Here is a 27427-nt window from a genome sequence, read left to right as displayed (position 1 = left end):
AATGTTAACCCTTTTCTATTTCTTCTACTCCAAAAAGAGGGCAGTACCTTTGCAAGTTAACTTATTAACTACCGCCTAAAAACAGTGACAAAATCGAGATGAAAATGCAACAAAAAATTATTAAAAACATGACAACAAAAGTGAGGAAAAAGCAACAAAAATGCAAGGAAAAAGATCTGTTTAGATCAGATTTGCGGGTCTTTCAAATGAGGAATAAACTGTGCTTGGTTAAGGCGCTGGTTAAGAGGTTAAACCCCGCCACAGACGAGTATATATTTGGCCTGCTTGCCCAATAAAGCTTGTTAGTTGCTGACGAAGCTTCTTGGATGAGAGACAAACTCTTCGCAACACTTTAACAACCAAAGACAGATGATGACGGCTTAAGAATGTTTGTCTACCGTCAGAGACTCCTGTAGTGAGAGCTTAGGAAAACAATAATCTAAGTTTGTGTTCAACCCCCAAAACAGCAAGGGCCAAAACTTAAAACTGTAGCCCAAATGAAAGAAATGTTTTCTTTAAATGCCAGTGTTGAACATCATGAATCAGAAACCACAACAACTACATTTGTTTCAGCAGCGTTCCTACTTCGCTACAAGGCACGACTCGATCCATGCGCTCTCAGCTCTCGCCAACTCGCGGTGTGTGAAAAAAAAAAAAGAAAAACGTATCCTTCTTCTTCTTCTCTTAATTAGCCGTGTAACAATTAAAGTCTCCTCTTAGTAAATTGAACCTTTGTCTTCCCCTCTCCCTCCACCTTGGTTTGATTTCGGCACCTGTCACAACAACCACCCCCACCCCCCCGTCCCACCCCACACCGTAGTCATTATGCAAAACTCCGGCAGAACGGGCCCAGCGTGAGCGGAAGAAAACAGCAATTATTTCTGATATTCTGCTATTTAGGCCGTATTGACATTCAACTGTTTTCTCCTCCCCGCGCCACCTGAGCAGATTGAACTCGGCATTGTCTTAGCTTCGGCGCGCGAGACGGCCCTTTGTGCATTTTGATTCGGGGATTAAGACTAGTGGTTCTCAATCACGTGGTGCCCGTTATGGTTAAGGTCCTGTTTTTTCTCATGGTTAGAGTCTGATTTTGTTTGGTTTGGTAGACGGGCAAGAAATTAAAGGGCCTGTACCAGTTTTTTTGTGTTGTTTACAAACAGTGATAGATGGCGCAAGTTTACACAAGTTAGCATGTGGTACAAACTCCAACACTTTTCTAACATTTCAAAGTCCCAATTCTCCACAGGGATGAATTCATGAGCATATTTCACTAACGGTAACTGATGCTAACTATGCTAATGCTAACTAGTTTTACGAGAGATACAAATGCTTTATAATTTGATACACTAGATTTCAACCCGGATAGACTCAGACTGACAAAAGCAGCAATTAGGAAGATTTATTAACATGAATGTTTTTTGGTGATCAGACCCCGGCGGTAGACATCGATGTAAGAACTGAAGTCAGTATGGTGGGACAGGTTGAAGTTAGGGATGTCTTCCCACGGAGCCTGGACACTAGAGGTGGTACAGGAGACCCGTGAAGATGCAGCAGGTAGAGGTGGGGGGTGGAGGTGGGTCACAGCGCAGCTGGGAAGCGAACGAACAATGATTGATAGAGGCTTAAAAGCAGGGCCGAGGTAGATGATTGGCTGTCACGGAGGTGCGGCTCTTACGCTGATGGGCTGAGGTGGAGGCGTGGCCCTCTCGGAAGCGATCATTGGCTGGAGGTAGGTTATGCTGAAATTGGTCACCCAGGTTGAATTAACGCCAAGGCTTTGTCTTTTTCGCAAATATCTGCTAGGCTTTATTGAAAGAGAACACTGTTCAAGAATAAACAAAATGGGTGTAGGGCCATTCGTGCAATGTGCCCTTGATTTGTGAGAACCCTAAACATTTCTGTAATGACGACTATAAATATTTGTCATATTTGTAATACTCTATCGGTGGTATTATGGGAACAATCCGTGGCTAGTCCTGAGGTCACAGTATATACCTGATATTTTACCCAGGTAGTGCAATTCACATTCCCTCCTAAATTGTTGCTGGCATTGTTGTGACAGTGAGCCTGAAAAAGTGGCCCTGAAAGTTGTGAAACAAGCTCATCCCTTCACAGTCGTCCCTGTGAAGAATTTGGATGCTATGAATGTGTCAGGAATGTTGGGAATGAGTTTAGACACAACTAAATGTTAAAATTTTACAAACAATGACATACCAACAACATTGAAATCAGGTATAGGGCCTTCACGTCTGATTTTCCAACTCAAACTCCAACTAAAAACCTCATGCCAAAGTGTAAATCTTTATTGTGACTTTGGCTGATGCATTTTCGGTGACTCGACACTAACTGGATGACGTCTTGACTTTTGTTTGGTGCGTCCATTGCTGTTTTTGTGCGTCGGCCGCGCTGACATGCAGGTCGAAGGGTGACGCTGATGTAAGCGGTGGCACATACACAGTGGTCATTCTCTTTCTCCCTCTCTCTCTCTGTGAGGACTGGCCATGCGTGATGAGAGAGACTGTAGCCATAACACATACCCTCTCCACACTGTGCCCATTGTGCTCGGCTTGTACAATGTGTTTGACAGCGGCTCACGCAGGTGGACCTTGCAGAGTGGCGAGCCGAAGCACTAGCAGGGGCAGGCAGTTGATATTATTGACTTATTTGTTTGATCTCTCAGTCAACTTTAAACGTCGAGCCAGTTGTGCTTTCTTTCTCACCAAGATTTAGTTAAAGCAATTTGGTGAAGGAGTATGGACTCTCATTCCAACACTTTTCTAACATTTTAACGTCCCAATTCATAAGCATATTTCACTAATGTTACTTACGCTAACTATGCTAATGCTAATTATGCTAATTCTATACTAAAAATGACCAAAAAAGAGGCAATAAAACTAACACTTTTCTAACATTTTAACGTCCCAATTCGCCACAGGGATGAATTCATAAACATATTTCACTAATGGTAACTGATGCTAACTATGTTAATGCTAGCTCAGTATGACGTTGAAATGGTTTTATATACAGATATACTTATCCGTTTAACACCGACTTGAACCAATAAAATTTTCTCCGCTTTACCCAAATCTAAAAGCGGCAAAATAGCGATGAAAAAGGAGGATGAAAAACTCCACAAAAAAAGCAGCAAAAGAGCGACAAAAACGTGCCGGAAAAGCACCAATCACACTTTCAAAAAAAGTGAGAAAAGCATGATTAAGAGCAATGAAAAAGCAACAAAAAAGCCACAAAAGAGCGACAAAAACATGACGAAAAAAGCACAAAAAAGAGCAAAACGTGATTAAAAAAAAAGCAGCAACAACTCGACAAAAAGATATGATCATTCTTGTAGGTCTTATTTTTCAAATGAGGCGCTACGCTGGCCTACAGGCTGTAAACTCCAGTCGAGAAGCTTTTTAGATTTGGGTAAAGCTGAACTAAAAGTCAAAGAGGGGGTAAAAAAAGGTTCCTGTTTCAAACCTCAAAATGGATCTGATTCATTCTGAATTCTTAGTTGTCGTCTGAACTTATGCCTAACTTCCCCAACACATTCCTACAATCCCAATTCCTAACGGGGATGAGTTTTTAAGCATTATTCACAGCGTCCAGGGAGCGGTGCGACACACAGATAAGCCCCCACCAGGCTATTTGTTTCCCGCATTTGGTGCTTCTAGGTTTACCATTGCTAACAATATGCTGCAGACACCATGCAGCGGTACCACACAATATACTAAAAGGGTAAAAAATGGATTTCCCTCTCACCAAGTATAAAAAGTAGGTATCACCCATTGGATTTGATTTATAATTGAAGATAATACTTTAATCGTTCGACATTACAAGTGGTCCGTATTACCAAATGTTGCCAAAATCGACCACTTTTCTCCTCAGACATGTGCAGAATCCCATCGAGTGCCCTTTCAATCAACCTCCCATCTCCACCAGCCGCTTTGTTACCACAGGTGGACCCTTCCCCTTGACCCGCCATCATTACCCCGTGAATCCCCCTTTTTTTTTCTCTCTCCTCCCTTTGTATTTGATTTGTTGTCCGGGCCCCGGTCGGGCGCTCTTTACCCAAACAGAGGCAGCCGCTTAACAAATGCTTGGCGCTATTAATCCCGCGTCCGTTGCCGGGGCTTTATTCGCCTGCGGTGGGGGTCGGTCAGCGCTGACTGTGACTTCCATTGTACCCGCGTTTCGCTCATACACGCACACACGCATAACTGACATCGGCAGGTCATCATCATCGTGGTGGGGGGAATAATACCAGGGATGGCTATCATAAAGGGCTGAAGCCCGGAGCCCCCGCCTGTCTTGGGAAGATGATTTCGGATGGCCCCGGAACAATGAACTGTGGGAATCCGCTTGTCCGGCATTGATCTTCGTCCCATGGCATCCCCCTTCGCAAAGGCTGTCAGAGCGACGGGCAGATAAAAAGGAGCGAGGCATTTCTCTCTCCTCTCCCTTACAGCGTCTTTCTTTCCTCGCCGTCAGGAGGGCTCCCGGCAGATCAGCGGGGATGAGCTGAAAGTTGAACTACCTGTTGACAGAGGTTCTTAAACAGCCCCTCAATGACATATTGTGCAAAAAAAAAAAAAAAAAAAAAAAGGAAGGGAGGGAGGGGGATGAAAAAAGAAAAGAAAAGAGAAAAAGAAAGGGGAGAGGCACACACACAGGCTCCTGTCCATTCATATTCGGCGCTGATGTATTGAGCCCATGTTTTCATCCGATTCTTTTGATTCTCGGGCTTGTAGAAAGAACGGGGATTTATCTTAATCTGGAGTTATTCATGTCTTTGAATGTGGGGATCATATTTTACAGTAGTTTTTAAAGAAAGGTCCTCCATGGGTATTTGTTGCATAGGCAGGCCCGGGTCTCCAGGGAGGCAGAGGTGCCCTAATTTGCTGTTACCAGGCGCTTTTTAGAGGGGGGGGGGGGTTAGATCTAAGTTCGCAGGAGTTTTAGGATGTAATCCCAATAGGAAAGTTGGCCGGTTTGAGACACCGCTTCAGCTGACCCAATGTGTCGGCAGGCCATTTAACATTGGGGTCGCAGTGAAATCAGTGCAGTATATTCAAATCCTTACAAACACTGCCCTAAAAGTACCTTGCCTATTTGGTCATACTGTCAAATAAGTAGTCCTGTTGTTTCGCTGCGGAGCAAGGGCTTAAAAAGTGGAGCGAGCTCATATTTGAATGGATTCGAGTGGACAATACTTCTTAGCAAGGCAAAAAGAAAAATTTCTTTGTTTTACTCAAATGAATCAAGCCTTTGTTTTATGATAGCCCTACGCCAAGAAAGTTGAATGCCGTTCGTCCTGAAACAAAGCTGCCATTTACAAGCAGCTTCTGGTTTATAGTTTTAGGTAGGGCATTTTGTGGATGCAAATTACTGCACCCACTGATCCCAACCGGGGCACTGTAGGGCAGTTATGTATTGATTTTATCATTTTTATTTTTTTATACCAGACACTCACTTTCGTAAATAATAGATACAGTAAAGATGTTTAGTTTAAATGAAATATAACACTAAATGCTTCAGAGTGAAAGGAATAGTGCGATCCATGTTAGACAATTTGAAAATAGAGCATTTGACCCATCCTTGAACAAGTATAATAATCAAGCCAAATTTGTACCTGAGCATCCTTAGTTGAGGTTAATGTTTGTCAAGTGAACATCTTAAAGAGACTATATGGAGTTTAAAAATGTTAAAATTAAGTATCCCCCCTACATGTTCCAGCAATGTCCTAAGGTGTGGAATGAGCCCAGACCTATTAACCACAACTGCACTGTCACTAAAAAAGTTGTTAATTTGGGTCCGAATTTCCGTCATGCACAAGCTTAATATAGAAGGTGCAGTTACACGTATGACCTGAGGTGGCAGTAGTGAGCATAAAATGGCTAACTTGCATCTAGCCCCTTGAACAAAGGTTCAAAAGTGTGAAAAGAAAATGCTGAAAAGGGGCAAAAAAAGCATCGAAAAAACCCTCAAAAAGTGGCGGCAACAAGGAAACAAGTCAATATATAATCAGTTTTGTAGGTCTTAGCTTTCAAATGAGGCGTTACACTGGCCAATAGGCTGTAAGCTCCAATTGAGACGCTGGAGAAAATGCACTCGATAAAAGGAACAGGCCACCGTTTTTCCAAACTGAGATATGTTCTTACCTGAGCTTAGACGAGTTGATCCCGCCCCCCTGTTTGGAGCTATAGGAATATGCTGGGAGAGGCCAAATGCTAACAACATCTTTGGTCATTTTGCGTGACTGAGCGCACGCACAAAGACTGGTACGCATCAACTCGTCTAAGCTCAGGTAAGAACATATTTGAGTATGGAAAAACGGTGGCCTGTTCCTGTATGCGAAAATCCACCCAAAAATGAAGTGTACCAGCAAATTCCCCACATAAATGACAGTAGCATGCGGCGCACGGTAATCGAGCCTTATAGGATCCTCTTGCTTTGCGACGAAAGTGCTGCCCAGAGCACACAGAACCTGCAGCACTCTCTCTCTCTCAAAAAAAAAGAAAAACATCTGTGTATTGCCACCGCCGCTCACATTTCCCAAGTACTTCTCAACATTAGCCAGGAAAGTTACTCCGAGTGATCCCTTCGCCAGGCTTCTGTCTCATACTTTCTCCTCCTTTATTTTTTTGTATTTTTTTTTTTGTAAAAGAAACAGCACAATCCATTCTTGAAGCCTCATCTCTTTTTGATAGTGCCGAGTTATGAGTTTTGATCAAGAGGCTCTAGGCATGCGATGGAGTCGGGATTGAGTCTGGCAGGGATCGCGCGACTGTCTTCCATGTGCAGTTCACTGTGTTTTCGCCTCATTACAGAAAGTAATAATGCATCGAAGTCAAAAGAGCGGCGGAGTGAAGGGGGGAAAAGCAAAACAAGGCGGCTTTTTTATTGGATTAATTAGACGCCTCGCAAAGACCACCTGCAATAGAGGCAAAAACACGAGCCAGGCAGGAGGAAAAAAAAAAAAAAACACACACCCCTCATATCTTGGGCTGTTCTTCCAAAACTAAAACATTTTTTTTTTTTTCCTCTCTTTTTAGCCAGAGGTAATTGATCTTTGAAATAACGGAGGAAGCTCTGTTTGTACTTTGAAAAACACACTGAAGGCGTTTGATTGCAGCTCGATGTCCCTGCCTGCTTGTGTAATCACTAAATATTTAGCATTCAAATCTCAGCGCGTGTAACATATGGTAAATATCCAAATTGTCCCTTCCAATATCAGATCGCTGCCTGTGTGGTGGCGCCTTTCATCTCGGTAATGATTCGCCGGCAAATATGATGGAATTCAGCGCATTGTGAATAATGATTGATTTGTTAATGCTATGAATTTGTTCATTAGGACTTAATGAGCTATTGCATTGTGATTAGTCGATGGGTTCGGTGTCGATACACGCCAAAATAACAAAGGAAAGTCCAACTAATGGCTTTTCGATTCTCGACTTTCTCGTATTAAATGTCAGGGCAAAGTTTGGCGACACGGAACTTCAGCGGCAAACAGGCCAAACGCGCAGTGGGTTTAAGAAGCTTTCCTTATGAATTTATTATTAGTGGCAATCCCTAATATTGAAACTGTCTTTCATACACTTTAATAATTTATAAGGTTACAATTAGAGCGCAGCACATATAAATCCCTTATGCATTTATGATGCAGGCTAATATTGATAAGACCAAAATGAACTGAGCACATTCAAATGCCGACTGAAATACATTTCCATTGTGTTACAGATACCACTTATAATTAAGCTGAGGCTCGAGGAGAATAGGAATGGAGAGGAAAAATGCATTAAGAGTAACAGAGAGGACTCACTTGTGCGAATGCGTGCGTTACTGTGTGTTTATGGGGGTGCACGTGGAGCTTTACTGAATATTAAAAGCGGCAACGATAAAGACAACAGCTGAGGCTTCATGAGAAAATGCTAAAGGAAGTCTTTGTGGTTTTAGAGGTATCCGAGGAGCCAATAGTTTTTAATGAGACAGCAGAGTGTTCATGCCAGGAAATGATAAGGTTATACAGGTTCGAGTAACAGCACATAGCTACCACACAGACAAGTTTTCGCAATACTCCGGCATGGCAGACGCACTGAGCTCCGTGACAGACAAAAAGACTTCTCCAAACAGTGGTAAGAAAGCAATTTACCGTTTTGTTAGAATGCGAGTCTTTGGGTGTTTGTGTACTGTATGTACATATGATTTGGCAGTGCAGTGGTAACAGCACGGATGTTAGCAGTCTAACAGTATAACAGAATAGATAGACTTGTTAAGCCTTCTGTGGGCAGCCGTCTGATGACAACACACCCCCTGTGTCTTTTAGAGGACATTCTGCTGTGGAACTGTTGTGGGGAGTTGGATGTGTGTGCATTGTTCACTACACCGCCCTCAAATTCCCCTGCATTTGTGTGTTGATATGAGCAGAGGGGGATGTCACATAAGAAATGTCCTTTTTAATCAGGGGAAAAAAATATAAAATGACTTGGGAGCAAGGCGAGCATATTAATGTGCCTCATTTGCATACGCTCGTCAGCCAGGATACGTTTATAAAAAACACAAACTGGATTCGTCAGTTCATTTCACATTATTCCATTGTCTATCTGCCTTTGTTATATGTTAAAGATAAAGGCAGAAATCAAATTGAAGAAAAGGGCAAGCTGCTATCTCCCCAAATGAGCAACAGCTCATCAGCCTAGTTTAAATCACAGATTTCTATTCCAAAAGGCAGCCGCTCTGTAAAAAGAGCCTTTTCAAATAAGGTCTCTCCCGATATAAGCACGCCTGCTGATAAAACTACTGTCACATAAATACAATTTAGAACCTTGCGTCATTTCAAGCAGTCCCACAAAGTTTTATCCTTTTCTCCAAACGAAAATGTACACAGTATACTCTTTTATTATCAAGCTCTATTAAAATGAGGACAGAATTATTCAAGTCACATGAGAATAAGATCATAAGATAAGCCATACATTTAAGTAGGCTTTGACTGAGGCACGTCTCACTGTAAGTCAGTGCCTGTGTGAACATAGCATGGCCATTATATTTGAGATGAATTCACTTCAACTGCTTTACGAGACTTGCGACAAATTCAAAGGGCAGCCCACCAGTGTCACATTCCTTTAAACAGAAGTGGAAGCTTGTTACAGTGTCTAATTCATGACCAAGAGATAAGAATCCACCATGGAGCGTGTGTTGGAGGGGACAAGGTCTAAAAGAACAGGCACTCCTTATGTCGACTAACTTCCCACTGACGAGAGAGAGAGGGAGAGAAACGAGAGAAAAATGTCAAATGAATGTGCAAACAAATGAACTGGACACATTGACCAAGAAGTGAAGACACACTGGGGGAGGAAGACGAGGGGCAAGAGACGTTACAGACACTCTATTGCCCCTCTCTGTCTTTGATACAAAATGGTACACAGTATAGTTCTTTAAAGAGAGAACCACCTTCCTCACATGCATTTATATTGCCCTGCTATAAACGATTTTTTTTGTTCACTGTAATCATGCATTAAAGCAGAGAGCCTGCCACTGTTACCAGGCAGCATACTAATCAGCTTAATGAGATATTATACAATATTTTGTTGACCAAAGCAGAACTGTGGTTATTATTTCTGTGGACTTGACCCCTGCCAGCAGCCAGAGGAAGTGTGCACATACATGTTTACCTCTCCATCTGGAGAGCAGATGGAACAGTATTAAGGCCGTTGTTCTTTTTATTTAAGCACTGATGTTACACATATGAAAGAAAGCTTGTTTGTAGATGCTAAGCTCTTCTCATTACACATTTGTGCTGTGTGTGTGTGTGTGTGGTGGGGCTTGTACATCTGCCGGTCCCTCAAATTTTACTTGACTTTGTTGCTCAAACAAAACACATTTCTTGCACCTGTTTCCCCACAGAATAAAGAACTAAATAAAATCAATCAACCTAGGATGCACATCAAATGTAGTTTTGCTCTCGGAGAGTGTTGCACCGTTACAAGTGTCATGGCAGCGAGATAAGAGTGTTTACCAGAGTAACCCCTTGGTTTTAAGTGCTATTGTTGATATCATAATTGTAGTATTGCAGTGCGTCCCTGACAATGCGGTTGCTTCCTTTCATTAAGGCGTGTAATTGGAGGAATTCAGATAGGATGGGCACAAGTAGCTTAATTATACACTGCTCACCGTGTTTACAGAGTAATTATTATATCTAAAATGGCGCCACATTTTGTAAGTTTTGTTAATACCTGATATATAGTCCTTCAAGTCCATCAATCTACAGACATCCAGTCTAACCTGTCTCCATATTTTCTGTCAATGGATTGTTTATCTCATATACTCAGTAACCTTTTGTTTTTGTTGTGTGCTTGCTGTTGCAGGATGGAAGACTCGAGTTTGTGCCTTGGTGTGTCATCAGGAGTGCCTGATGCAGAAGCCCATCTCAACAGTGCAGTTCTAAATGGACGCTATCCCATCAGTCAGAAGCTTCATCAGCTTACTGCCCAGTTAGGCCACGCTTTCCCCAACCTGCACCGCCCACAGCCTATCCCTGAGGAGAAGGCAGCCACCCCGCTGGATGAGAAGACCCACCACACAGCCCTGGCCAATCAACCGATCAGCAGTCAGATGGCACTTTTGGCCAATCAGCTCAACCGCGACCTGGATGCAGCAGCCCTAAGTGGGCTAAATGGCCGTGTTGATCTGCAGCAGTTCCTTAATGGTCAGAATCTGGGTATCATGTCCCAAATGAATGATATTGAAGATGATGCCCGTAAGAACAGAAAGTATCCTTGTCCACTGTGTGGCAAACGCTTCCGGTTCAACAGCATCTTGTCCCTGCACATGCGCACACATACCGGCGAGAAGCCCTTCAAATGCCCCTACTGTGACCACCGAGCAGCTCAGAAGGGCAACCTGAAGATTCATCTCCGCACCCACAAACTGGGCAACTTAGGCAAGGGCCGCGGCCGTGTCCGCGAGGAGAACAGACTCCTTCATGAGCTGGAGGAAAGGGCCATTCTCCGAGACAAACAAATGAGAGGAAGTGGCAGTATCATCCCCACTCCCCCCTTACCTCACATGGGCCTCAGCAATAGCACCACCCTTCAGCCACAGCTCGGCTCAGCCTGTGGCCTGCTCCCACCGTCGGGCATGGGCACTCCGGAGACCCTCTCCCAGCCCTCCTCTTCACCAAAGCCTGCTGGTGCCCAGGATGATCAGCTGAACCCAGCCACAGGTTTCCGCTGCACCTTCTGCAAAGGCAAATTCAAGAAGAAAGAAGAGCTTGACCGCCACATCCGCATACTGCACAAGCCCTACAAATGCACTCTGTGTGAATTTGCCGCCTCTCAAGAAGAGGACCTGATAAGTCACGTTGAGAAGGCCCACATCACCGCTGAATCCACACAGGGCGGGGGCTCCGGTGGGTCTGGTGGAACACAGGCCGCCACAGAATTCCGCTGTGAGGTGTGCGGCCAGGTCTTCAGCCAGGCCTGGTTCCTCAAGGGTCACATGCGCAAGCACAAGGACTCCTTCGAGCACTGCTGTCAGATCTGTGGCCGCCGATTCAAGGAGCCATGGTTTCTCAAGAACCACATGAAGGTGCATCTCAACAAGCTCGCCATCAAGAACAAGCCCCCGCAGGCCAGTGACCAAGACATCGCCTCAGTCAACAGCATGAGCAGTCTCGCTCAGGAAGCCCATGCTAGCCTGTACTCTCGCTACATCTCCTGCCTGCAAGGAGGCTTTCTTTCACCAGACAAGCAGGGCCTCAGTGAACAGCATCAAATGCTGGCTAAAGCAGGCATCGCTATGAAAGAAAAAGAGATGCTAGGAAAGCTCTTGGGGCCAATGGCAGCCGGCATGGGCCATGGTCTGGATGAGAATGAAAAGCGTTCACTTCTGGGGTGCCTTAACCTCGTGCCCCCACTCAAGTCCAGCTGCATGGAGCGACTTCAAGCCGCGGCAAAGGTGGCTGAGATGGATTCTCTCAATAACTATCAGGCCTGGCAGTTGATGGCTCGTGGCATGGCTATGGACAGAGCTTTCATGCCAAAGGAGCAGCAGCTTCCGCACCAAATGCACACTGGGCAGGATGATGAGAACGGTGGTTCCATGACACCCTATTCTAAAGACAAGCTCGACTATTCCATGATGACTTCCACTGATAGCTCCAAACACAAACTCTCTGAAGCCTTGCAGGGCTCCAAGCTCGGCACTGGCGCTCTGATGTCAATGAAGGAAGATGGACGGGGCTTTGACGGTCACCGTGATCTTTTGCCCCACCACGGCGTTGGGGAGGCACCTGCAGGCCTCACCGGTTTAGGAGGTCCCAACATGGACTTTGGCATCTCCAACATGAAGGAGAAGCCCTCTGAGTGCCCTGACTGCGGCCGCGTCTTCCGCACCTACCACCAGATGATTGTCCACTCGCGCATCCACGGCAAGGACCGGAGGAGCATGGAGGAGGCCCTGGAGGAGCGCCGCGGGTCCGCCAGCGACCCGGAGTCCCAGTCCATCAGCCGCTCCACCACCCCTGGCTCGTCCAACGTGACTGAGGAGAGCGCCATGGGAGGGGCACACTCGCAGACAGGCAGCGTCCAGGACGACAGCCCACACCCATCTTCCCCATCCTCAGGTAAGAAAGTCAATATTACATTTCTATAGAACTTTTCTCTATCACTAAACCTTTCTGTCTTGTTTTTATATTAAGTCACAAATCCATAAAATCATGATCCATTGCAGTAACATATTGGTTATATTGGGAATTACTGCATTTTTTAATTAATAATGCAACTGTCTATGGAATTGGGTTTCAGGCCATTTCCCCTACTAGGATTTTTGTCGAGTGGACCAGAGTGGGGTGGCCCAGTTAGGGTGGCCCAGAGTTTTGACTTTGGCCAAGCTTTAAAATGCATTTGAATGCATAAATTCAAACTAAATTTCTACACACTGGTTACCTTGCATACACAAATTCATGCTTATTCAAGGAAATTTCCATATTTGTTATATTGGTCAGAATCCAGGGGTGGCCTACTACCCCCTGGCCACCCCTTAGACCCGCCCCTGGACTCAAGCGAATATTCATACTTATATCTTTGAATAGTTGTCCCATTTTTTTTTTTTTTCAATTACACATATGATTTTCTCCCAAAGTTACCCTCTAAATTGTAAGTAAAGAAAACACCAATTCCCATACCACTCTTGAGCCTTATCAAATTAAACGGAAAAACCTCAAGTCTCGCTCAAAGATACCTGTTTTGGCATCGCATTCCACATTGCAGGTTAGCCGGCTTACGTCCCCCCCGGAACATGAGTAAAGACTAGGAGCGCAGGGACCGACTCATTTTTAAGCAGAGTGATTAATAAATGCCTTTAATAAACGCGTTGGAGAAGACAGCCGCGCCCCCCCCCCCCACCCCCCACCTCCCTCTCCCTCTCTCTCCCCGGCAAACACGGGGGCCGGCTGGGGCTAGATAAGTATATGTTTAGTGGGATTAAGGGAGGCTCGTTGCTAATGATTACACAAGTTTTTAAAGGTAACTTTCGCTGGCTCCTCAGGGCACCGCGCCGGCGTTAAGAAGCGCGAGCCGTAATTGGGTCACGACTGCGCGATAATCAGCCGGTTTAAGCTAAACAAGACACTAATTAAAGATATACATATAAAGCAGGTCAAAAACGAGAAATCGGCGAACTTCATTTGCCAAAGCGGCTATGTGCTTTTAAGTCTTTTGAGAGAAGGGAGGGGGGGGAAAATATATAAATAATATAAATATAAATCAGTGGCTTAGCTTAAGGCGGTAAGCAACTTAATTCCACCAGTGGAGACGGGATTGTTTATTTATTCACAGAGGCATGAAGTCCTTATCGTGCCCGTGTAGTGCGATGGGTTTGAACATAGGACGGGCTATGTTTATTTTAATCTAAGAAATAATAACAGACAACCCCCCACCCCAATTAGGAATTAATGAAAATGAGAACGAGATAAAAACCTATTTTCTTTATAGAGACTATTAAACATAACACTTTCTCAACAGGGTGGGGGTGTAGCGGATGTAATTATCTTCTGAATTTTAATGCTGCAACTTTCCCTCTTTCTCTCTCCCCCCTCTGTCTCTCTTTCCCTCATTCTCTCTCTGCCTGTCTGCCTTTCTCCATCCTTTCTCCCCCTCTCTGTTTGTCTCTTTATTTCTCTCTCCATCGCGGTTTCTCTCCCCCCTTGCATTCTCGTTTTCTCTCTCTGCTTTGCACGTCTTTCTCCCTCTCCATGTCTGTTTGTCTCTCTTCATCTCCCTCTCCCCCCTCTCTCTCTCTCTTAATGTCTGTCTTTCTCACTCCCTCTCTCACTGCTTCTTTCTCTCCAGCTCTCTTTTTCCTTCTTTCTTTCTTTCGGCCTCTCTCCATCTCTCTCTCCCCCCTCCTCTCTCTCTATGTCTCTTTTGACTTAAGCGCTTTGAATCTGATGAGTACAGCTTGTGGCGTTTCAACAACTTCAGAAGTGCTGTGTTAACACCCAGTTTAATAAATACTAAGGGAGAGAAATAAGAGGGTTAAAATAATCAGAGACAAATAAAAAAAAAGCAATGGGTTTTTTTTCTTTCTTTTTTTTTTAAAGCAAATGTTAGCAAAGTATAATGAGGCGTGTTTGATTTAGCTGTAAGTGGTTAAATCCTCTCCCCGAGGCGATGTCTTTAAAGGAAGGAGGGAAGGATTAAAAACAACAACACTCGGTGAAAAATATGTCTAAATTGTCTTTTCACAGTGTTGGGAGTCTATCTTGCTGCATGTAGTCTGCATGGGGTATCCGTCTTCCTATAGCATGGCTCTAATGCAACCCCGTGTTAAGAAAGATGAGTTGTTGATTGAGTTTTTGACAGTGAGTGTGCAGAGAACTCTTGCGTTGAAATTATTATTAAAACTGCAAATTTCGACTTAATTTATAGCTCCAGAGTTAGGGAATGAAGTTATATTCAAGCTATCATCAATTCTAATAAGGACTGAGCACATTAGTATCCACCTTTCACCAGATGGCATTTTCTCAAGTGAAACCATGCACACGCACACACAAAAAAAAACCTGTATTGGCGGTTTATTGCAACTTCTTGAGTAACTGTTTATGAGCAAAGTCAAGGATATCCCCCTCAAGGACAGATGTGTCAGAAGTAAGGAATGGATAGTCTTTTTTTCAACCTCATCCTGTGATATGTGGAACAAATTGGCAGTAAAAGGAGAATATCAGATACAAAGTAACTGCTTTGTTATACATGCCACAGCCACTTGTTGTATGTTCTTCTTCTACTTTAAATGTATGAATGCTACAGTCTTAAGCTGCCACTTTATAGATGAGATACATTTTACTTCACTAAAAAAGATTTGGTTACCAAGGTATAGTATAGTTAAAGGGGAGACATTGCAAGTAACACATTGATTTGTCTCTGAACATGCCAGCTTTCACCTGGGGAAAAAAAAGGCCAATCTGCACAATAGTCTGTTTTATTATTACATGGAACAGACTTTTTTCTTTATCTTTATATGAAAAATCACAAGGCTCTTTTCCTCAAAACGAATAATAACAATTGTTTCCTCTCCTTCTATGGGGGCAATATCTACACTTAAAGTAGCACCCACACCCGCCGAATGCATCCAGTCTGAAAATGAACTACATTAAGCTGAAATAAACAACATGTCTGTCTTCTGTGAGAACGTTCCCAAAGCATCTTCTTCCTACACATTTGAAACAGCTTAAGTGTCTTTCATTTTAATATCGTACTCATACCCATCCCACTGCCCAAATCTCTGCAAACAATCTTTAGAAGACAGTTTTTTTGATCTGACAAATTGCACCAAATAATTAGACGCCGTGCAGCTCTCGTACCGACTGAGTTGCGGTTTTTGTGACAAAAAAGAAAAAAAAGAAGAAGTGAGAAGTAAACAGATACGAAAATGAATCTTCAATATGCTTGTTTCTTTGCTACTTCCTGTTTTTTTTTGTTTTTTTTTCATCAAGTAGCAACGATGAAGAAAGGAAGGAAAAAAAAAAAACTTGTCTTTTCTTCACAACTTAGACGCAGTGATTTTCATTGGGAGCTCAGGGACTCTCAAATTAGAAAGCTTTGATGTGTGAGAAAAATGTGTTTGAATATCATGCAGAGAAAAGGTGCCGGAGTTCTGCCTGCTTATTTTCTTGTGCGTCTTTGGTTTATCTTTCGCGAGCGTATGCCGTGCTATAGGCTTTATAAAAGTGTGCACGCCTTCTCTAGCTTACAGGATGTGGCTACTGTACCATTGTTTTTATCTTAATATCACAACTCTCTTTCTTTCTCTTCCTCTTCCACTCTCTCTCTCTCTCTCTCTCTTGCTGAAAAAGATAGCAATTCTACCAAAAGCGTGAGCATGTGTGTTACCCGCGCACACGCACCTCCCGCTCTGCCATGCCACCTACCCACGGCGATTCTGAGTTAAACTTAAATTATAGTAATCAACAATAACATCTCAACCGTGAAAGAAGGTCAAGTCCGCCGCTTTTGTCTTTGAGACGGCACTTGTTTAAAAGCGATGAGTGAGAGAAAGAGAAAGAAAAACACGCACAAAAAAAAAAAAAAAAAATAGGGTGGGGAAAAAGAAGAAAAAAAAAACGCAAAGAGATGGGGGGAAAATGGGCAGCCCTGTGTCAGCGATGTCCTCCACAGACCTCTCTTATTATAGCGTAGCTCGGCGGCTAACCTTGAGCATGTTCCTTATTCTTTTTTGGAGCGAAAACAAAGAGATAATTACATTTATGCGCGCCGTCATCTGTCTTTTTGTTTGCTATCCTCAGATCAACCCGCCATTGTCGCGCGTTACAGTGTTGTGATCGGAGCAAATGAAATCACGGCGCACACTTTTGGGTTCGCAGGATTCCGTTTTTTTTTAAATAGGTGCGAGCTAAATCCGGCGCTTTTTCTGTTTGATATTGTGATCCCGGGGCACGAATACTGAGTGTGCAGCCGTAGCAGGTAATTTGTTTGTTGAAATCGGCGAAATAAGTTGATTTTTGTGTGTGTGTGTGTTTTTAATCAAAGACATGTTCAGTTGAATCAAGCGCTCAATCACTTTTGATAGAATAAGTGAGTTACCTTTCAGAATTCACTAATATGAAAAGAGTGCTCCTTATATCCCATTAGCGCACCCTTATTCCTTTTGAACAGTTTTCCAAACATGGGTACAGGGACCCCCGGGGGTGAGTGAGGACATAGCAGGGGGTGCTTGGAATTATTTCAAATTTAAAAATAAGTGAAACTGAATCATCTTTGAACATTATTTTTCAAAAGCAAAGGTGTTTTGATTGTACCGAAGCAAAAATACAAGAATGTATGAATATTCGCGATCATTTCTTTTGAATTGTTTGTCTATTAGATTTAACTTTCAACATAATCAGCAACACCCTTTACAAGGAAGACAGAAAATTCCAACAAATTCACACACACACTCAAAAGTGTGGTATCCGCTAAACCGACTGACTGGTCCAAACAGTGACACAGTATTGAAAAACGTCAGGGAATTTTGACAATCACATCTCAACAGAGCAAGACAGTATACTGTACAGCAGAAAGAGTGTGCTCTACATTCTGATGTACTCACACATTGCATAGATCTCACACAAAAGGTCCCCACTTGAAAGGCTCTATAAACGGGCTGTTTGCAAGTTTTCTAACCAGAGTGTTGCATGCACCACCGTCAGGCTGAGAGAAAGAAAAAACAAAGAAGACACAGTTCCATATTCATTACTTAGTGGTACAGTCAACCTCATACTCATTTGACTTAGAGAAGAAAAAAAATGTATGTATCTATGTTACATTCATGCATCTCAATTTAGAGCTTTATCAAACTCATTACTGTAAGCGTCCTGACATTTACATACGCATCACAGAAAACAAGACAAACATACATTTAAAATAGCTTAAGTGATCGTTTGGCACCAGTCATGCCCCTCTAGTCAATGCTTACATATACAAATGTTACTAATTGTGTAGAAAGAGGTTTTGCTCACACGCGTGTAAGGCCTAAAGGAATACATACTAGTCTGCTTAAACCCACTCCTACCTCTGCTCCCGGTTGTAAAGGGCTCTCCCTCTGGCTTTCTCTCTTTTCAGTCTCTACTGAGAATCCCCCCTTGTCTACATTTATTTAAAGAAAAAAAAAAAAAAAAAAAAAAAGCGAGGAGGAAGAGCGTTTAACATGGCGGGGATTAGCCTGTATATCCTTGGGTCTTTACCGCGGCTCAAACAAGCAGGCAAAATGCTCACTCCATACAAATTGAAATTGGATTTGCCGACTTGCCGCCTAAGGTTATAAAGCGCGGATATTCATCTAATTGCGTCGTTACGATGGGGGCGTAATTACACATGCGGACAAACTGTTACACTTGTAATTACTATGTCATTAAGAAATAAAGTGGCGCCAAACGAGATCCGCAAAACGCAGGGTGACAAACCTGATCCGAGAGGCTATTAACGAGTCACTCCGCCGGCGCCGTTTTCAACAGGTTATGAACGCCGGCGAGCATGGACGTGCCTCCAGATCCAATAGAAGTATCAGTGAATGCTGAAACACGTGCAGTTATCATGCTATATCGAAAATACCAGAGGCCAGGATTGCTGTAGGGAGAAGTTTTTTTACTGTTTGAAAAAAAAGAGAAACATCTTCAAACACACAAACAGAAAGACCTGCGAAATTTGACTTCCTGGCTCTCATTCGTCCAGGAAGTCTTCATTGACATCTTAAAGGAACAGGCCACCATTTTTCCATACTGAGATATGTTCTTACCTGAGCTTAGATGAGTTGATATGTACCTGTCTGGTCTTTGTCGGTGCCCATAGAAGAGCTTGGTCGCTTCTAACTTCACCCCCGTTTGGAGCTATAGGAATAAACTAGGAGAGGCCAAATGCTAGCAACATCTTTGGTCGTTTTGCATGACTGAGGGCACACAGTTCTTCCACACTGTGATATGTTCTTACCTGAGCTTAGACGAGTTGATACGTACCTGTCTGGTTTTTGTGCGTGCCCGTGGAAGAGCATGGTGGCTTCCAACTTCACCCCCATTTGGAGCTATAGGAATGTGCTAGGAGAGGCCAAATGCTAACAACATCTTTGCTCTTTTTGCGTGACTGAGCGCACGCACAAAGACCAGACAGGTTCGCATCAACTCGTCTCAGCTCAGGTAAGAACATATCTCAGTATGGAAAAACGGTGGCCTGATCCTTTAAGCTTGTTTTTGTCTCGAAATGTATATTCTGTAGTCAATGCAGTTTGATTGCTGAGATAATCAGAAGGTCAGGGTGAAACTGTCTTTACTTGACAACACCTTGTGACATCAACAGGTGGGACTGAGCATCCCAAACACAAAACTCTTGGTATGTTTATGTAGGCCGTGACAGCTCTTTTGTGGGGAGCAGCTTCATCCGTAGTAAAAGCTGCAAAAAGTTAATTAAGCTTGAAGAGTGCCCTTTAAATATTTGATTTGAATAGTTTTAGAAATGATACAAGAACCCATGAACACAGAGGAAGATTTCACTGTTGGCTGAGGACCTTATACTGTATGTTGCTCAAAACAGCCACTTCGATTCAAACGCCTCGTGACACATCCCACCGCGCGGCGTAAAACACAACGTATACTGCACGCCTCGCACTCTCTCTCTCCACCGATGTCTCTCTCTCTTCTGCATAAATTACTCTTGCTTTTGTAATTGACATCCGTTTGCTCTTCCACTTCCCCCCTATTCGGCCCATTCTTCTCCCCTCTATAATCACCCAACTGACTGGTTACAAAACCTGCTCCTGCCTACCCCTTCCCCACCACCACCACCACCGCCGCCGCTCATCCTCCGGAGCCTGGCATGTCATATCTCTATTTTTTATGTGTCACCAAACTTAAATAGACAGTCATTGTGTTTTTCGGGCACATTCGTTCTCTCACCCCCCCCACCCCCACCCCTTTTTCCCTCGCCTCGCCGTATTTTCCCGTACAGTAGGTCAGGACTCTGGTGTCTGCTAAAACGATAAAAAGTTCCATTCAAATGCACTAATTGTCAGTGTGCGCCGCTGATTGACACGTCGCGGATAAATGCAGACTTAGTATTTTTGTACACGCTTGCACAATATAAAAGACCAATTTATTTCTGTGTTCTTTCTTTCTCTCCTCTGTTCATTTGATTTCGCTCGTCCCCTTTTTTTTTTTTTCTTCTTCTTCCTTCCTCTCCAACACCCCCCCGCACCCACCCCTCGCCTCTCTCGCTCTCTTTCAGACTCAATTTGTAAATATTACCCATGGCGGGAATTAGCCAAGGCCCATTTTTAGTTATATATTTTTTCAAGAATTCCGATTGTCTTGCGAGGAAGTGCCTTTGATCGAGGAAAAAGAACCTCGAGGCCTCCCGGCGTTCGCGCTCCGCGGTATTCCTGGGTGGCTATCAGCGGCTAGCTTTGTCTCTTATGAAACATTTATCAGTCCCGTTTTATATGTCCTAATGATCGCGTTAGGATCCCTCGGTCGGTTATGAAGCCCCGGCACGAAAAGAAAAGAGGGGGAAAAATGCACTGTTGAGAGACCGGGGAGATGAGAAAATGCCACAGACGGCGCAGCGGAGTGAAAGATGACAGGGCAATGCATTCCTTAGTAAACAGTATTGAAGCACCCTATCTATCTGCGCTTTGCCAAAACACAGCTGAGCGTTTCCTGCATTAACCATAGCCCTTTTTTTTATTTTTTATCTATCGACACTGGCATTTTATGTTGTATAACTTAGAACAATGTATGGAAAATCTAAATGTTCATCATCAGCTTTAATTGCAGGGCATTAAGTGCATTGTTGACAGCAAATGCAGTTTGCAAACTGGGGTAAAAAACAGCACCGCAGTAAGGAGGCAGCACATGGTCACACTGTACAGGACAAAAAATGAACGGCTAAATAAACTAGTTGTTATGTATGAAACGACATCCAGGTAGTTCAATTATAAATCCAATGATAAAACAAAACTACTGGATTTTAAAGGAACAGGCCACTGTTTTTCCATACTGAGCTATGTTCTTACCTGAGTTTAGACGAGTTGATACGTACCTGTCTGGTCTTTGTGTGTGCCCGTGGAAGAACTCGGCCACTTCTAGCTTCACCCCGTTTGGAGCTATAGGAATACATTGTGAGAGGCCAAATGCTAACTACATTTTTAGTCGCTTTGTGTGACTGAGGGCATGCACAAAGACCAGACAGGTACGTATCAACTCGTCTAAGCTCAGGCAAGAACATATCCCAGTATGTAAAAACAGTGGCCTGTTCCTTTATGATGCATAGCTATGTTTCGCAACTGAATATCTATCACCCTTAGATGACAACCCGCCACCCAAATAAATGTAACCTATTATATATAATGTAAAATATGGTACTTTTCCTCCACAAATCATTGTTATTAATCATTAAAAAGCTTTAAAAGCCAAAATTATGATAAGAACAACTCTGAAGCAGAGCGTTTGTCAGACACAGGTGGTGTTTCTATACTTTTTCAGTGATTATTATAGAAAAGCTTTTGGGGGAAAAGCTTGTGACCCACTGAAAACGGTTCCATGACCCACTTTTGTAACCACTGATCTGATTGTTTATAGAGAATGTCGGATCATCTTCTCATCTTTATTTATTTATAAGACTCTAGGTCCCATGAAGACAACACAAACAAAACAATACAATACAACACAGCAACACAGCCATCCTAGTACTGAAATGATTCAAATCCGCAGTTCTTCAGACCAAGTATCGCCTCGTAAAACAATTGACCTTCCAAGTACCACCTGGCCTATAACCACTCCAATCAAATCAGAATCAAAGTAGGCAAAACTGGACAAAATTAAGTCTAAACAGGCTGAAAACATTTTTAAAACCAATATTGTGTACCTTTGGGTCGGATTATGGGTTAGTAAAATGAGAGACTGACACTTTTAAGAGAAGAAGGGCCCCCCCGTGATGACAGCCGGTGCAACAGAATCAAAGTGTGTTTAAAAGCTCCGAAAAGTCCCACATTGCGATCCTCTCTTCGACTTTCTCCTGGAACCAGCCCCTGTTTTGCATGCTTCCCTTCCCATCACCTTCATCCCTTCTCTCTTTTTCTGTTTTATGTTTTTATAATTAAAACATAATATTTATCTTTCCACAACAGAAGGCTGCCGTACTCCGTCAGGTAGACTGTTTGCATATTAATATTCCTAATACATCAACAAGCTATCTGCTCCGGTGTCATTGCTTAAAGTCGGAAAGGGAGCGAAGGTGACTTGTCTTTTGCGGGAGGCTTTACGTTGAGTTTTGAAATGCAACAAAAAAAAAAAAGAAGATTGGAATTGTAGAGGAGAAAGGCTTAAAAAGAGAGACGTAAAATTAGCATCGGAGTCAAGACACACTGGAGAGTGCGGTTTCAAGTGGCAACCTTTAAGATGCACATAGAAATGACGGTTTACGGAAGTATTTCACGCACAATCTGTCGGAATCATCTGGCTTAAAGGTGTGACGTTTGTTATGTTCTCCCAAATTTTGCAAATGTCGGTCTTCAGAGCACCCGCAACCTGCGCGTAGATGGTTTTAAGTGGTGGAAATTCTGTAGCTCAAAGTGACAAGTTTGCTTTGAAATGTCCGTTAGCGGTTGAGCGGTCGACTTTGTTGTTTATTCGCATCTTGACTTCAGAATTCAGGTGCAGTTTCCCTAAAAAAAAAAGAAAAAAAAAGTTAAAGCCATGTCCTGTCGTGTCTGCGTCCAAGCCACACGCATCACTAATTTGTCAAGCGATCAAACAACAACGTCGGATTATGGATTTGAAACACTTGTTTGATGTCGTGAGCGAAATCTGTGCGTTGTCAACATGTGCATGGTATTTATTTCTCTTGCCCCTTTGTTTCTGCTTTTGTAAAACCGTTGTCTTTGCACATATTCCCATCAAACATGAATTTCTTGGAAGTGGGCGCCTGCGATGACTATGTTGTTTGGAGCAGGCTGGCGTAAGTTTGCACATGAAGGAAGCCGGGGGGAAAAAGGCCTGTAAAAGTTGCGGTGGTTGTTTATGTGTACTTAGGAGAGGGTTCAGATGGAGCGATCGAGGGCCGGCGGGAGGGGGTGGCGGTGGTGGTGGGGGGCCAGGCGGGAGAATGCCAAGTTCCTTTTCTGTGTCTGCTGACAGCTGTCTGCCTCCGTCAATGCTGTGGATTCCTGTGAAATGAGGCAGGGCTGTGGTCAGGGGAATGCAAATGGATGGAAGAGGATGGTTGGGTAAGGCGTTTAGGGTCAGGGCAGCGGAGGGGGGGTGGGCGGGGCATCAAAGAGTGTTATTTGGGGATAAGTATAGTCAAAGCGTCGATATCATGCAAAACTTTAACCAAACCTGTTATTGATGATGTTTGTTTCATGCGTGACCCTCTTCTGCTAGCCCACACTCGGAGATAAAAGTCCAGACACTTGTTCTGATTCTGTGATTCTGTGGCCAAGCTATTTTCCCTGCACAGATTAGCAGACTGCTTGCCAAAGTATAGGGTCTGGGTGGCCTCATAGGCTCTGTTAGGGGGCCCTTAATGCTTTCCTACCAAATAATAACAATGACAATAATTGGAGTTTGAAAGAGTTTAAAATGTACCGCTTTAAGATCAGTATTTTGATACCAAAGTCAACACTATAGTTATATTTGTATGTATTTTTAAGCTGCAAAGCCACTTATGACTGTTTGTTCTTTTGGTAAGACAGAAAGGTTTGTTTACTTCCTGTGATCTTCCTCAGAAGGAAGTGATCGAAACTAGTAAAGCAGGTAAACAAACCTTTCTGTCAAATAGTCATAGTTTCATCAAAGAAGACAGAATGAACCTTTTACAAAGTGCAAAACCGCTTATTCTGAAAAAAGGTGAGTTATTATTGGTAGTAGGGGACCCCAGGGGATCTTCAGATCAGTAAGGGGGGCACGAACCCCCAGACTCCAGACCAATTCGACGCCAGTGTGCTGGATCAAAAAGCAAGTGTAATGGAAAAATTAGGAAAGATCCGTACTACTGTAATTGCTCACCAGCTCACCAGTGGATCCTCCCTAATGTTGTCCATGGATTAGCATATTTGCCTGCCTCTAAGGTCAATCATTCTTTCTATTTGATTCACTTCCTCTAGCAACAGAGGCCCTTTGAGCCCCCTCTGCTGGTGTTGATTATAACTACAGTACATTAAAGGAATAGGCCACCATTTTTCCATACTGAGATATGTTCTTACCTGAGCTTAGACGAGTTGATGCGTACCTGTCTGGTCTTTGTGCGTGCCCGTGGAACTTCACCCCGTTTGGAGCCATAGGAATATACTGGGAGAGGTCAAATGCTAACAACATCTTTGGTCGTTGTGCGTGACTGAGCGCACGCACAAAGACCAGACAGGTACGCATCAACTCGTCTAAGCTCAGGTAAGAACATATCTCAGTATGGAAAAAAGTTGGCCTGTTCCTTTAAGTAATGTCTCCAAGAGTAGGGATGCTTTTTTTTTAAATTACACACCAGTACCAAGGCTAAGGAGTCCAAAAAGCAAAAATCAAGAAGAATTCTGTAACTTTCTATTGAATGATTAGTGCTTTCCATTCAGAATAGATTGCAATAAAACTATCCCAAGAAATTTAGATGCATTGAGAGCAGACACGGTTTGATTTCGTAACATTTGGGCCATTTTTAGTGCTAAAAAGGGGCACAAAAAAGTGCATTCCGCAACTTCCGCAACTTAATTTCAATACATGGTGAAAGTTTTCCCAATGATTGTATCAATTTTAGCCACTGCTAAGTTTTTTTTATCCTCTACAAAGTCTTATAGGCAAGCAAGCTATTGACAAATTTCAAGGCAGTGGCGGAAAAGGCAAGTGCAGTGAAGTCGACGTTGGATTGGCTTTCGGGGGTTCACGGCCGGCGGAGGGAGGGCGAGAGTCGGCGAAACGGGAGGGAGCGGAGGGGGGGGTTAGTGCTCTGTTTGAACAAGTTAACTTGGGCATGATTGGGGTTCGTCCTGCGCGTGAAAGAGCAAGAGAATACATTGACCTTTGCCTCATTAAAAATGGAGGGCCAGACATGTGATACCATGACTGTGGAATCTGCCTTTTCTCCTCCTCATCCACCCCGCGTTCTTTTGCCGTTTTTTTTTTTTTTTCTCGCCGCCTCCGCTGCTCCGTCATCCTCTGCCCCCCACCCCCTCCTCTCACCCTTCAACCCTCCCCGCTCCATCGCCTCCTCTTAACCCTTCTGACAGGTCACATAAAAAGGCTTTTGTGTCAACATCAGGGCGCTGACAGTGAGCAGAAAGCCACATGAGAAATGCCGCCTCTCTTCCCCTCTTACTCGTTTGCTATCTCTTCATCGCTAAAACACGGCTCCACTAGAAGGAGAAAAAAAAAAAAAAAAAAACTAAAACACTACGGGAGGAATTAAGTCCGAGGATTAAGATCTCTAAGCTTTTTTTTTTTTTTTTTCTTCCCCCTTCCCGTCTTTTCTGCCCTCTCGCCCTGCCACATTCCAATTGTTCTTAAAATATTTGGCAATGTCAATTAGTAAGTGAGCAGAGCTAGCTGATGAACACAATTTTCCAGGCGACTGAGCACCCTATTGTTGTGGAGCGGAGAGCAGATTTGGGAGGTCATTATCATTCGCTGTTAGCCGTGCCCAGCTGCTCCCCTCTTGGCTCCGGCTCCGGCCCCTCTCTCCCCTTTTGCTCTGTTCCCCCCCCCCCCCCCTCTGTCTGTCTCTCTCTCTCTTCCTCCTCGTATCCACGGCTATAGCTACATCATTTCTCCTCCATGTTCACCAGTTAAGAGCTGGTTGATAGCAGCCAGCAACAGGGGGCCCGCGCTCAACAGGACCAAAGGAGGAGGAGGAGGAGGGAGGAGGAGGAGGAGGAGGGGGCGCAGGAAGGAGGCAAGACAGTCAGATGGATGTAGTGGGGAGAGAGGGGGGGGGGGGTTACTGTATGAGGAGGGAGGGGGGAAAGGAAGCACGAGAAGGGCACTAGGGCAAGTGGTGTGGGAGGGATGCGCTGATCGCTGCGAACGCGAGAGGGAGCATTGAGGGAATTGGGTTTCGTGACAAAAGCGGTGGAGTTAATTCGGTCGAGTTAGCGTCATTGTCAAGTCTACTGCACGTAAAGAAACACGATGCACAAGGCAAAAACCATAAACATGTACACAAAAGAGGGCAGCAGAGGGACGGGAGAGGAGAGTTCAGCGTCTTGACAGCCTGTTTAGTCTTCGGAGATAACCTTGGTGGCTCTGGTGCAGAAATGCCGCTCAAAGGGGCCCTGTCCTGATCATTGTTGTTGAGCCAAAACAGTCTTAAAGGGACTATACGTTTAAAAATGTTACAGTTATTTATTTTCCTCCCCCTACATGCTCCAACAATGTCCTAATGTGTAGAATGAGCCCAGATCCTGCCTCTAAAATCCACGGTGTTACTTCGGGTCCGAATCGCCGTCATGCACGAGCTTAATATAGAAGGTGCAGTTACACGTATGACCTGAGGTGGCAGTAGTGAGTCCAAAATGAGGCTGACTTGCAACTATCCCCTTTAAACAGTTTTTTTTTCTGATGGATTCTTCTGTTTTTCTTCTGGTAACTCTTTAGGTCACGACATTTTAGTTACACATATATCGTTACTATTATTTTGTTACTGTTATATTCTTACTTCAGCAAAGTAGTAGTTGTATTTTGGTCGCCAGCCACCTTTGATAACCAAACCTCTATTGCACAATACTAATTACTTTGACATGCAACTGTAGCAGTGACTCAGCTTCTCTTTAACAACTTCATCCACTTTCTACACGCCCATTTCGTCACACGTCTCTCACATGTAATGCATTTTTTGGGAGAATAATACTTAATTTAACAAATGGCCACGGAACTATAAACTGCGCTGGATTTGCTCCCAGCTGACCTTTAGCTGGAATCTGTCAGGCCTCAAATAGTTGGACATGTGGTCGTGCAGATGTCTGGTTCGCATGACTCCTTGTAAAAATCTGCCATTATTTAGACTGTATTATTTGTGGTCAGTGCTAAGTATGTTGCCTGAAATCCATCAAGTGCACAACCCTCCTGAACTTGCAGTCCACCCCTTTGTTTGCAGCTAAGCCTAAGCTGTTTTGTAATAAGCACGATTTAAAACACTTTGGCAGCAGTGCAGAGGAATGACTGCGAAAGGTCATTTGGGCGAAGAAAGCCGTTATTGTTTAGAACAGGCTCAAGCATAATGTATGTGTCATAAGGGTGTATGGATTGTACTAGAGGAGTTTGGAAAAGGGTTCAAGGAAGGTTTTGGATGTGTTGAGGTGTCTGTCTGTAAACATCAGGGGATGCATTATTTTTATCACACAAAATGAGAAAATACTGCAAGACAAAAGACTTGGGGAAGAGTTGAAATCAGGCTGACTGTTTTTGTAC

At 43.7% G+C, this 27427-nt stretch overlaps 1 protein-coding gene across 7 annotated transcripts in view; it reads left to right on the top strand.

The window, feature by feature from the left end:
* znf536 (zinc finger protein 536) overlaps nt 1–27427 on the top strand; it is a 322643-nt gene that overhangs the window by 141665 nt on the left and 153551 nt on the right. For all 7 annotated transcript variants that reach the window (XM_079554661.1, XM_079554656.1, XM_079554657.1 and 4 more), the window contains exon 5: nt 10362–12619. In XM_079554661.1, coding sequence (XP_079410787.1) covers nt 10363–12619 — 2257 coding nt within the window. In that variant the 5' untranslated portion in view covers nt 10362. The remainder of the gene's footprint in view (nt 1–10361; nt 12620–27427) is intronic.

This window comes from Gobius niger (assembly GCF_951799975.1).
Source record: "Gobius niger genome assembly, chromosome: 4".
NCBI classification, from domain to species: domain Eukaryota; kingdom Metazoa; phylum Chordata; class Actinopteri; order Gobiiformes; family Gobiidae; genus Gobius; species Gobius niger.
This window is presented reverse-complemented; position numbering and strand designations above follow the sequence as displayed.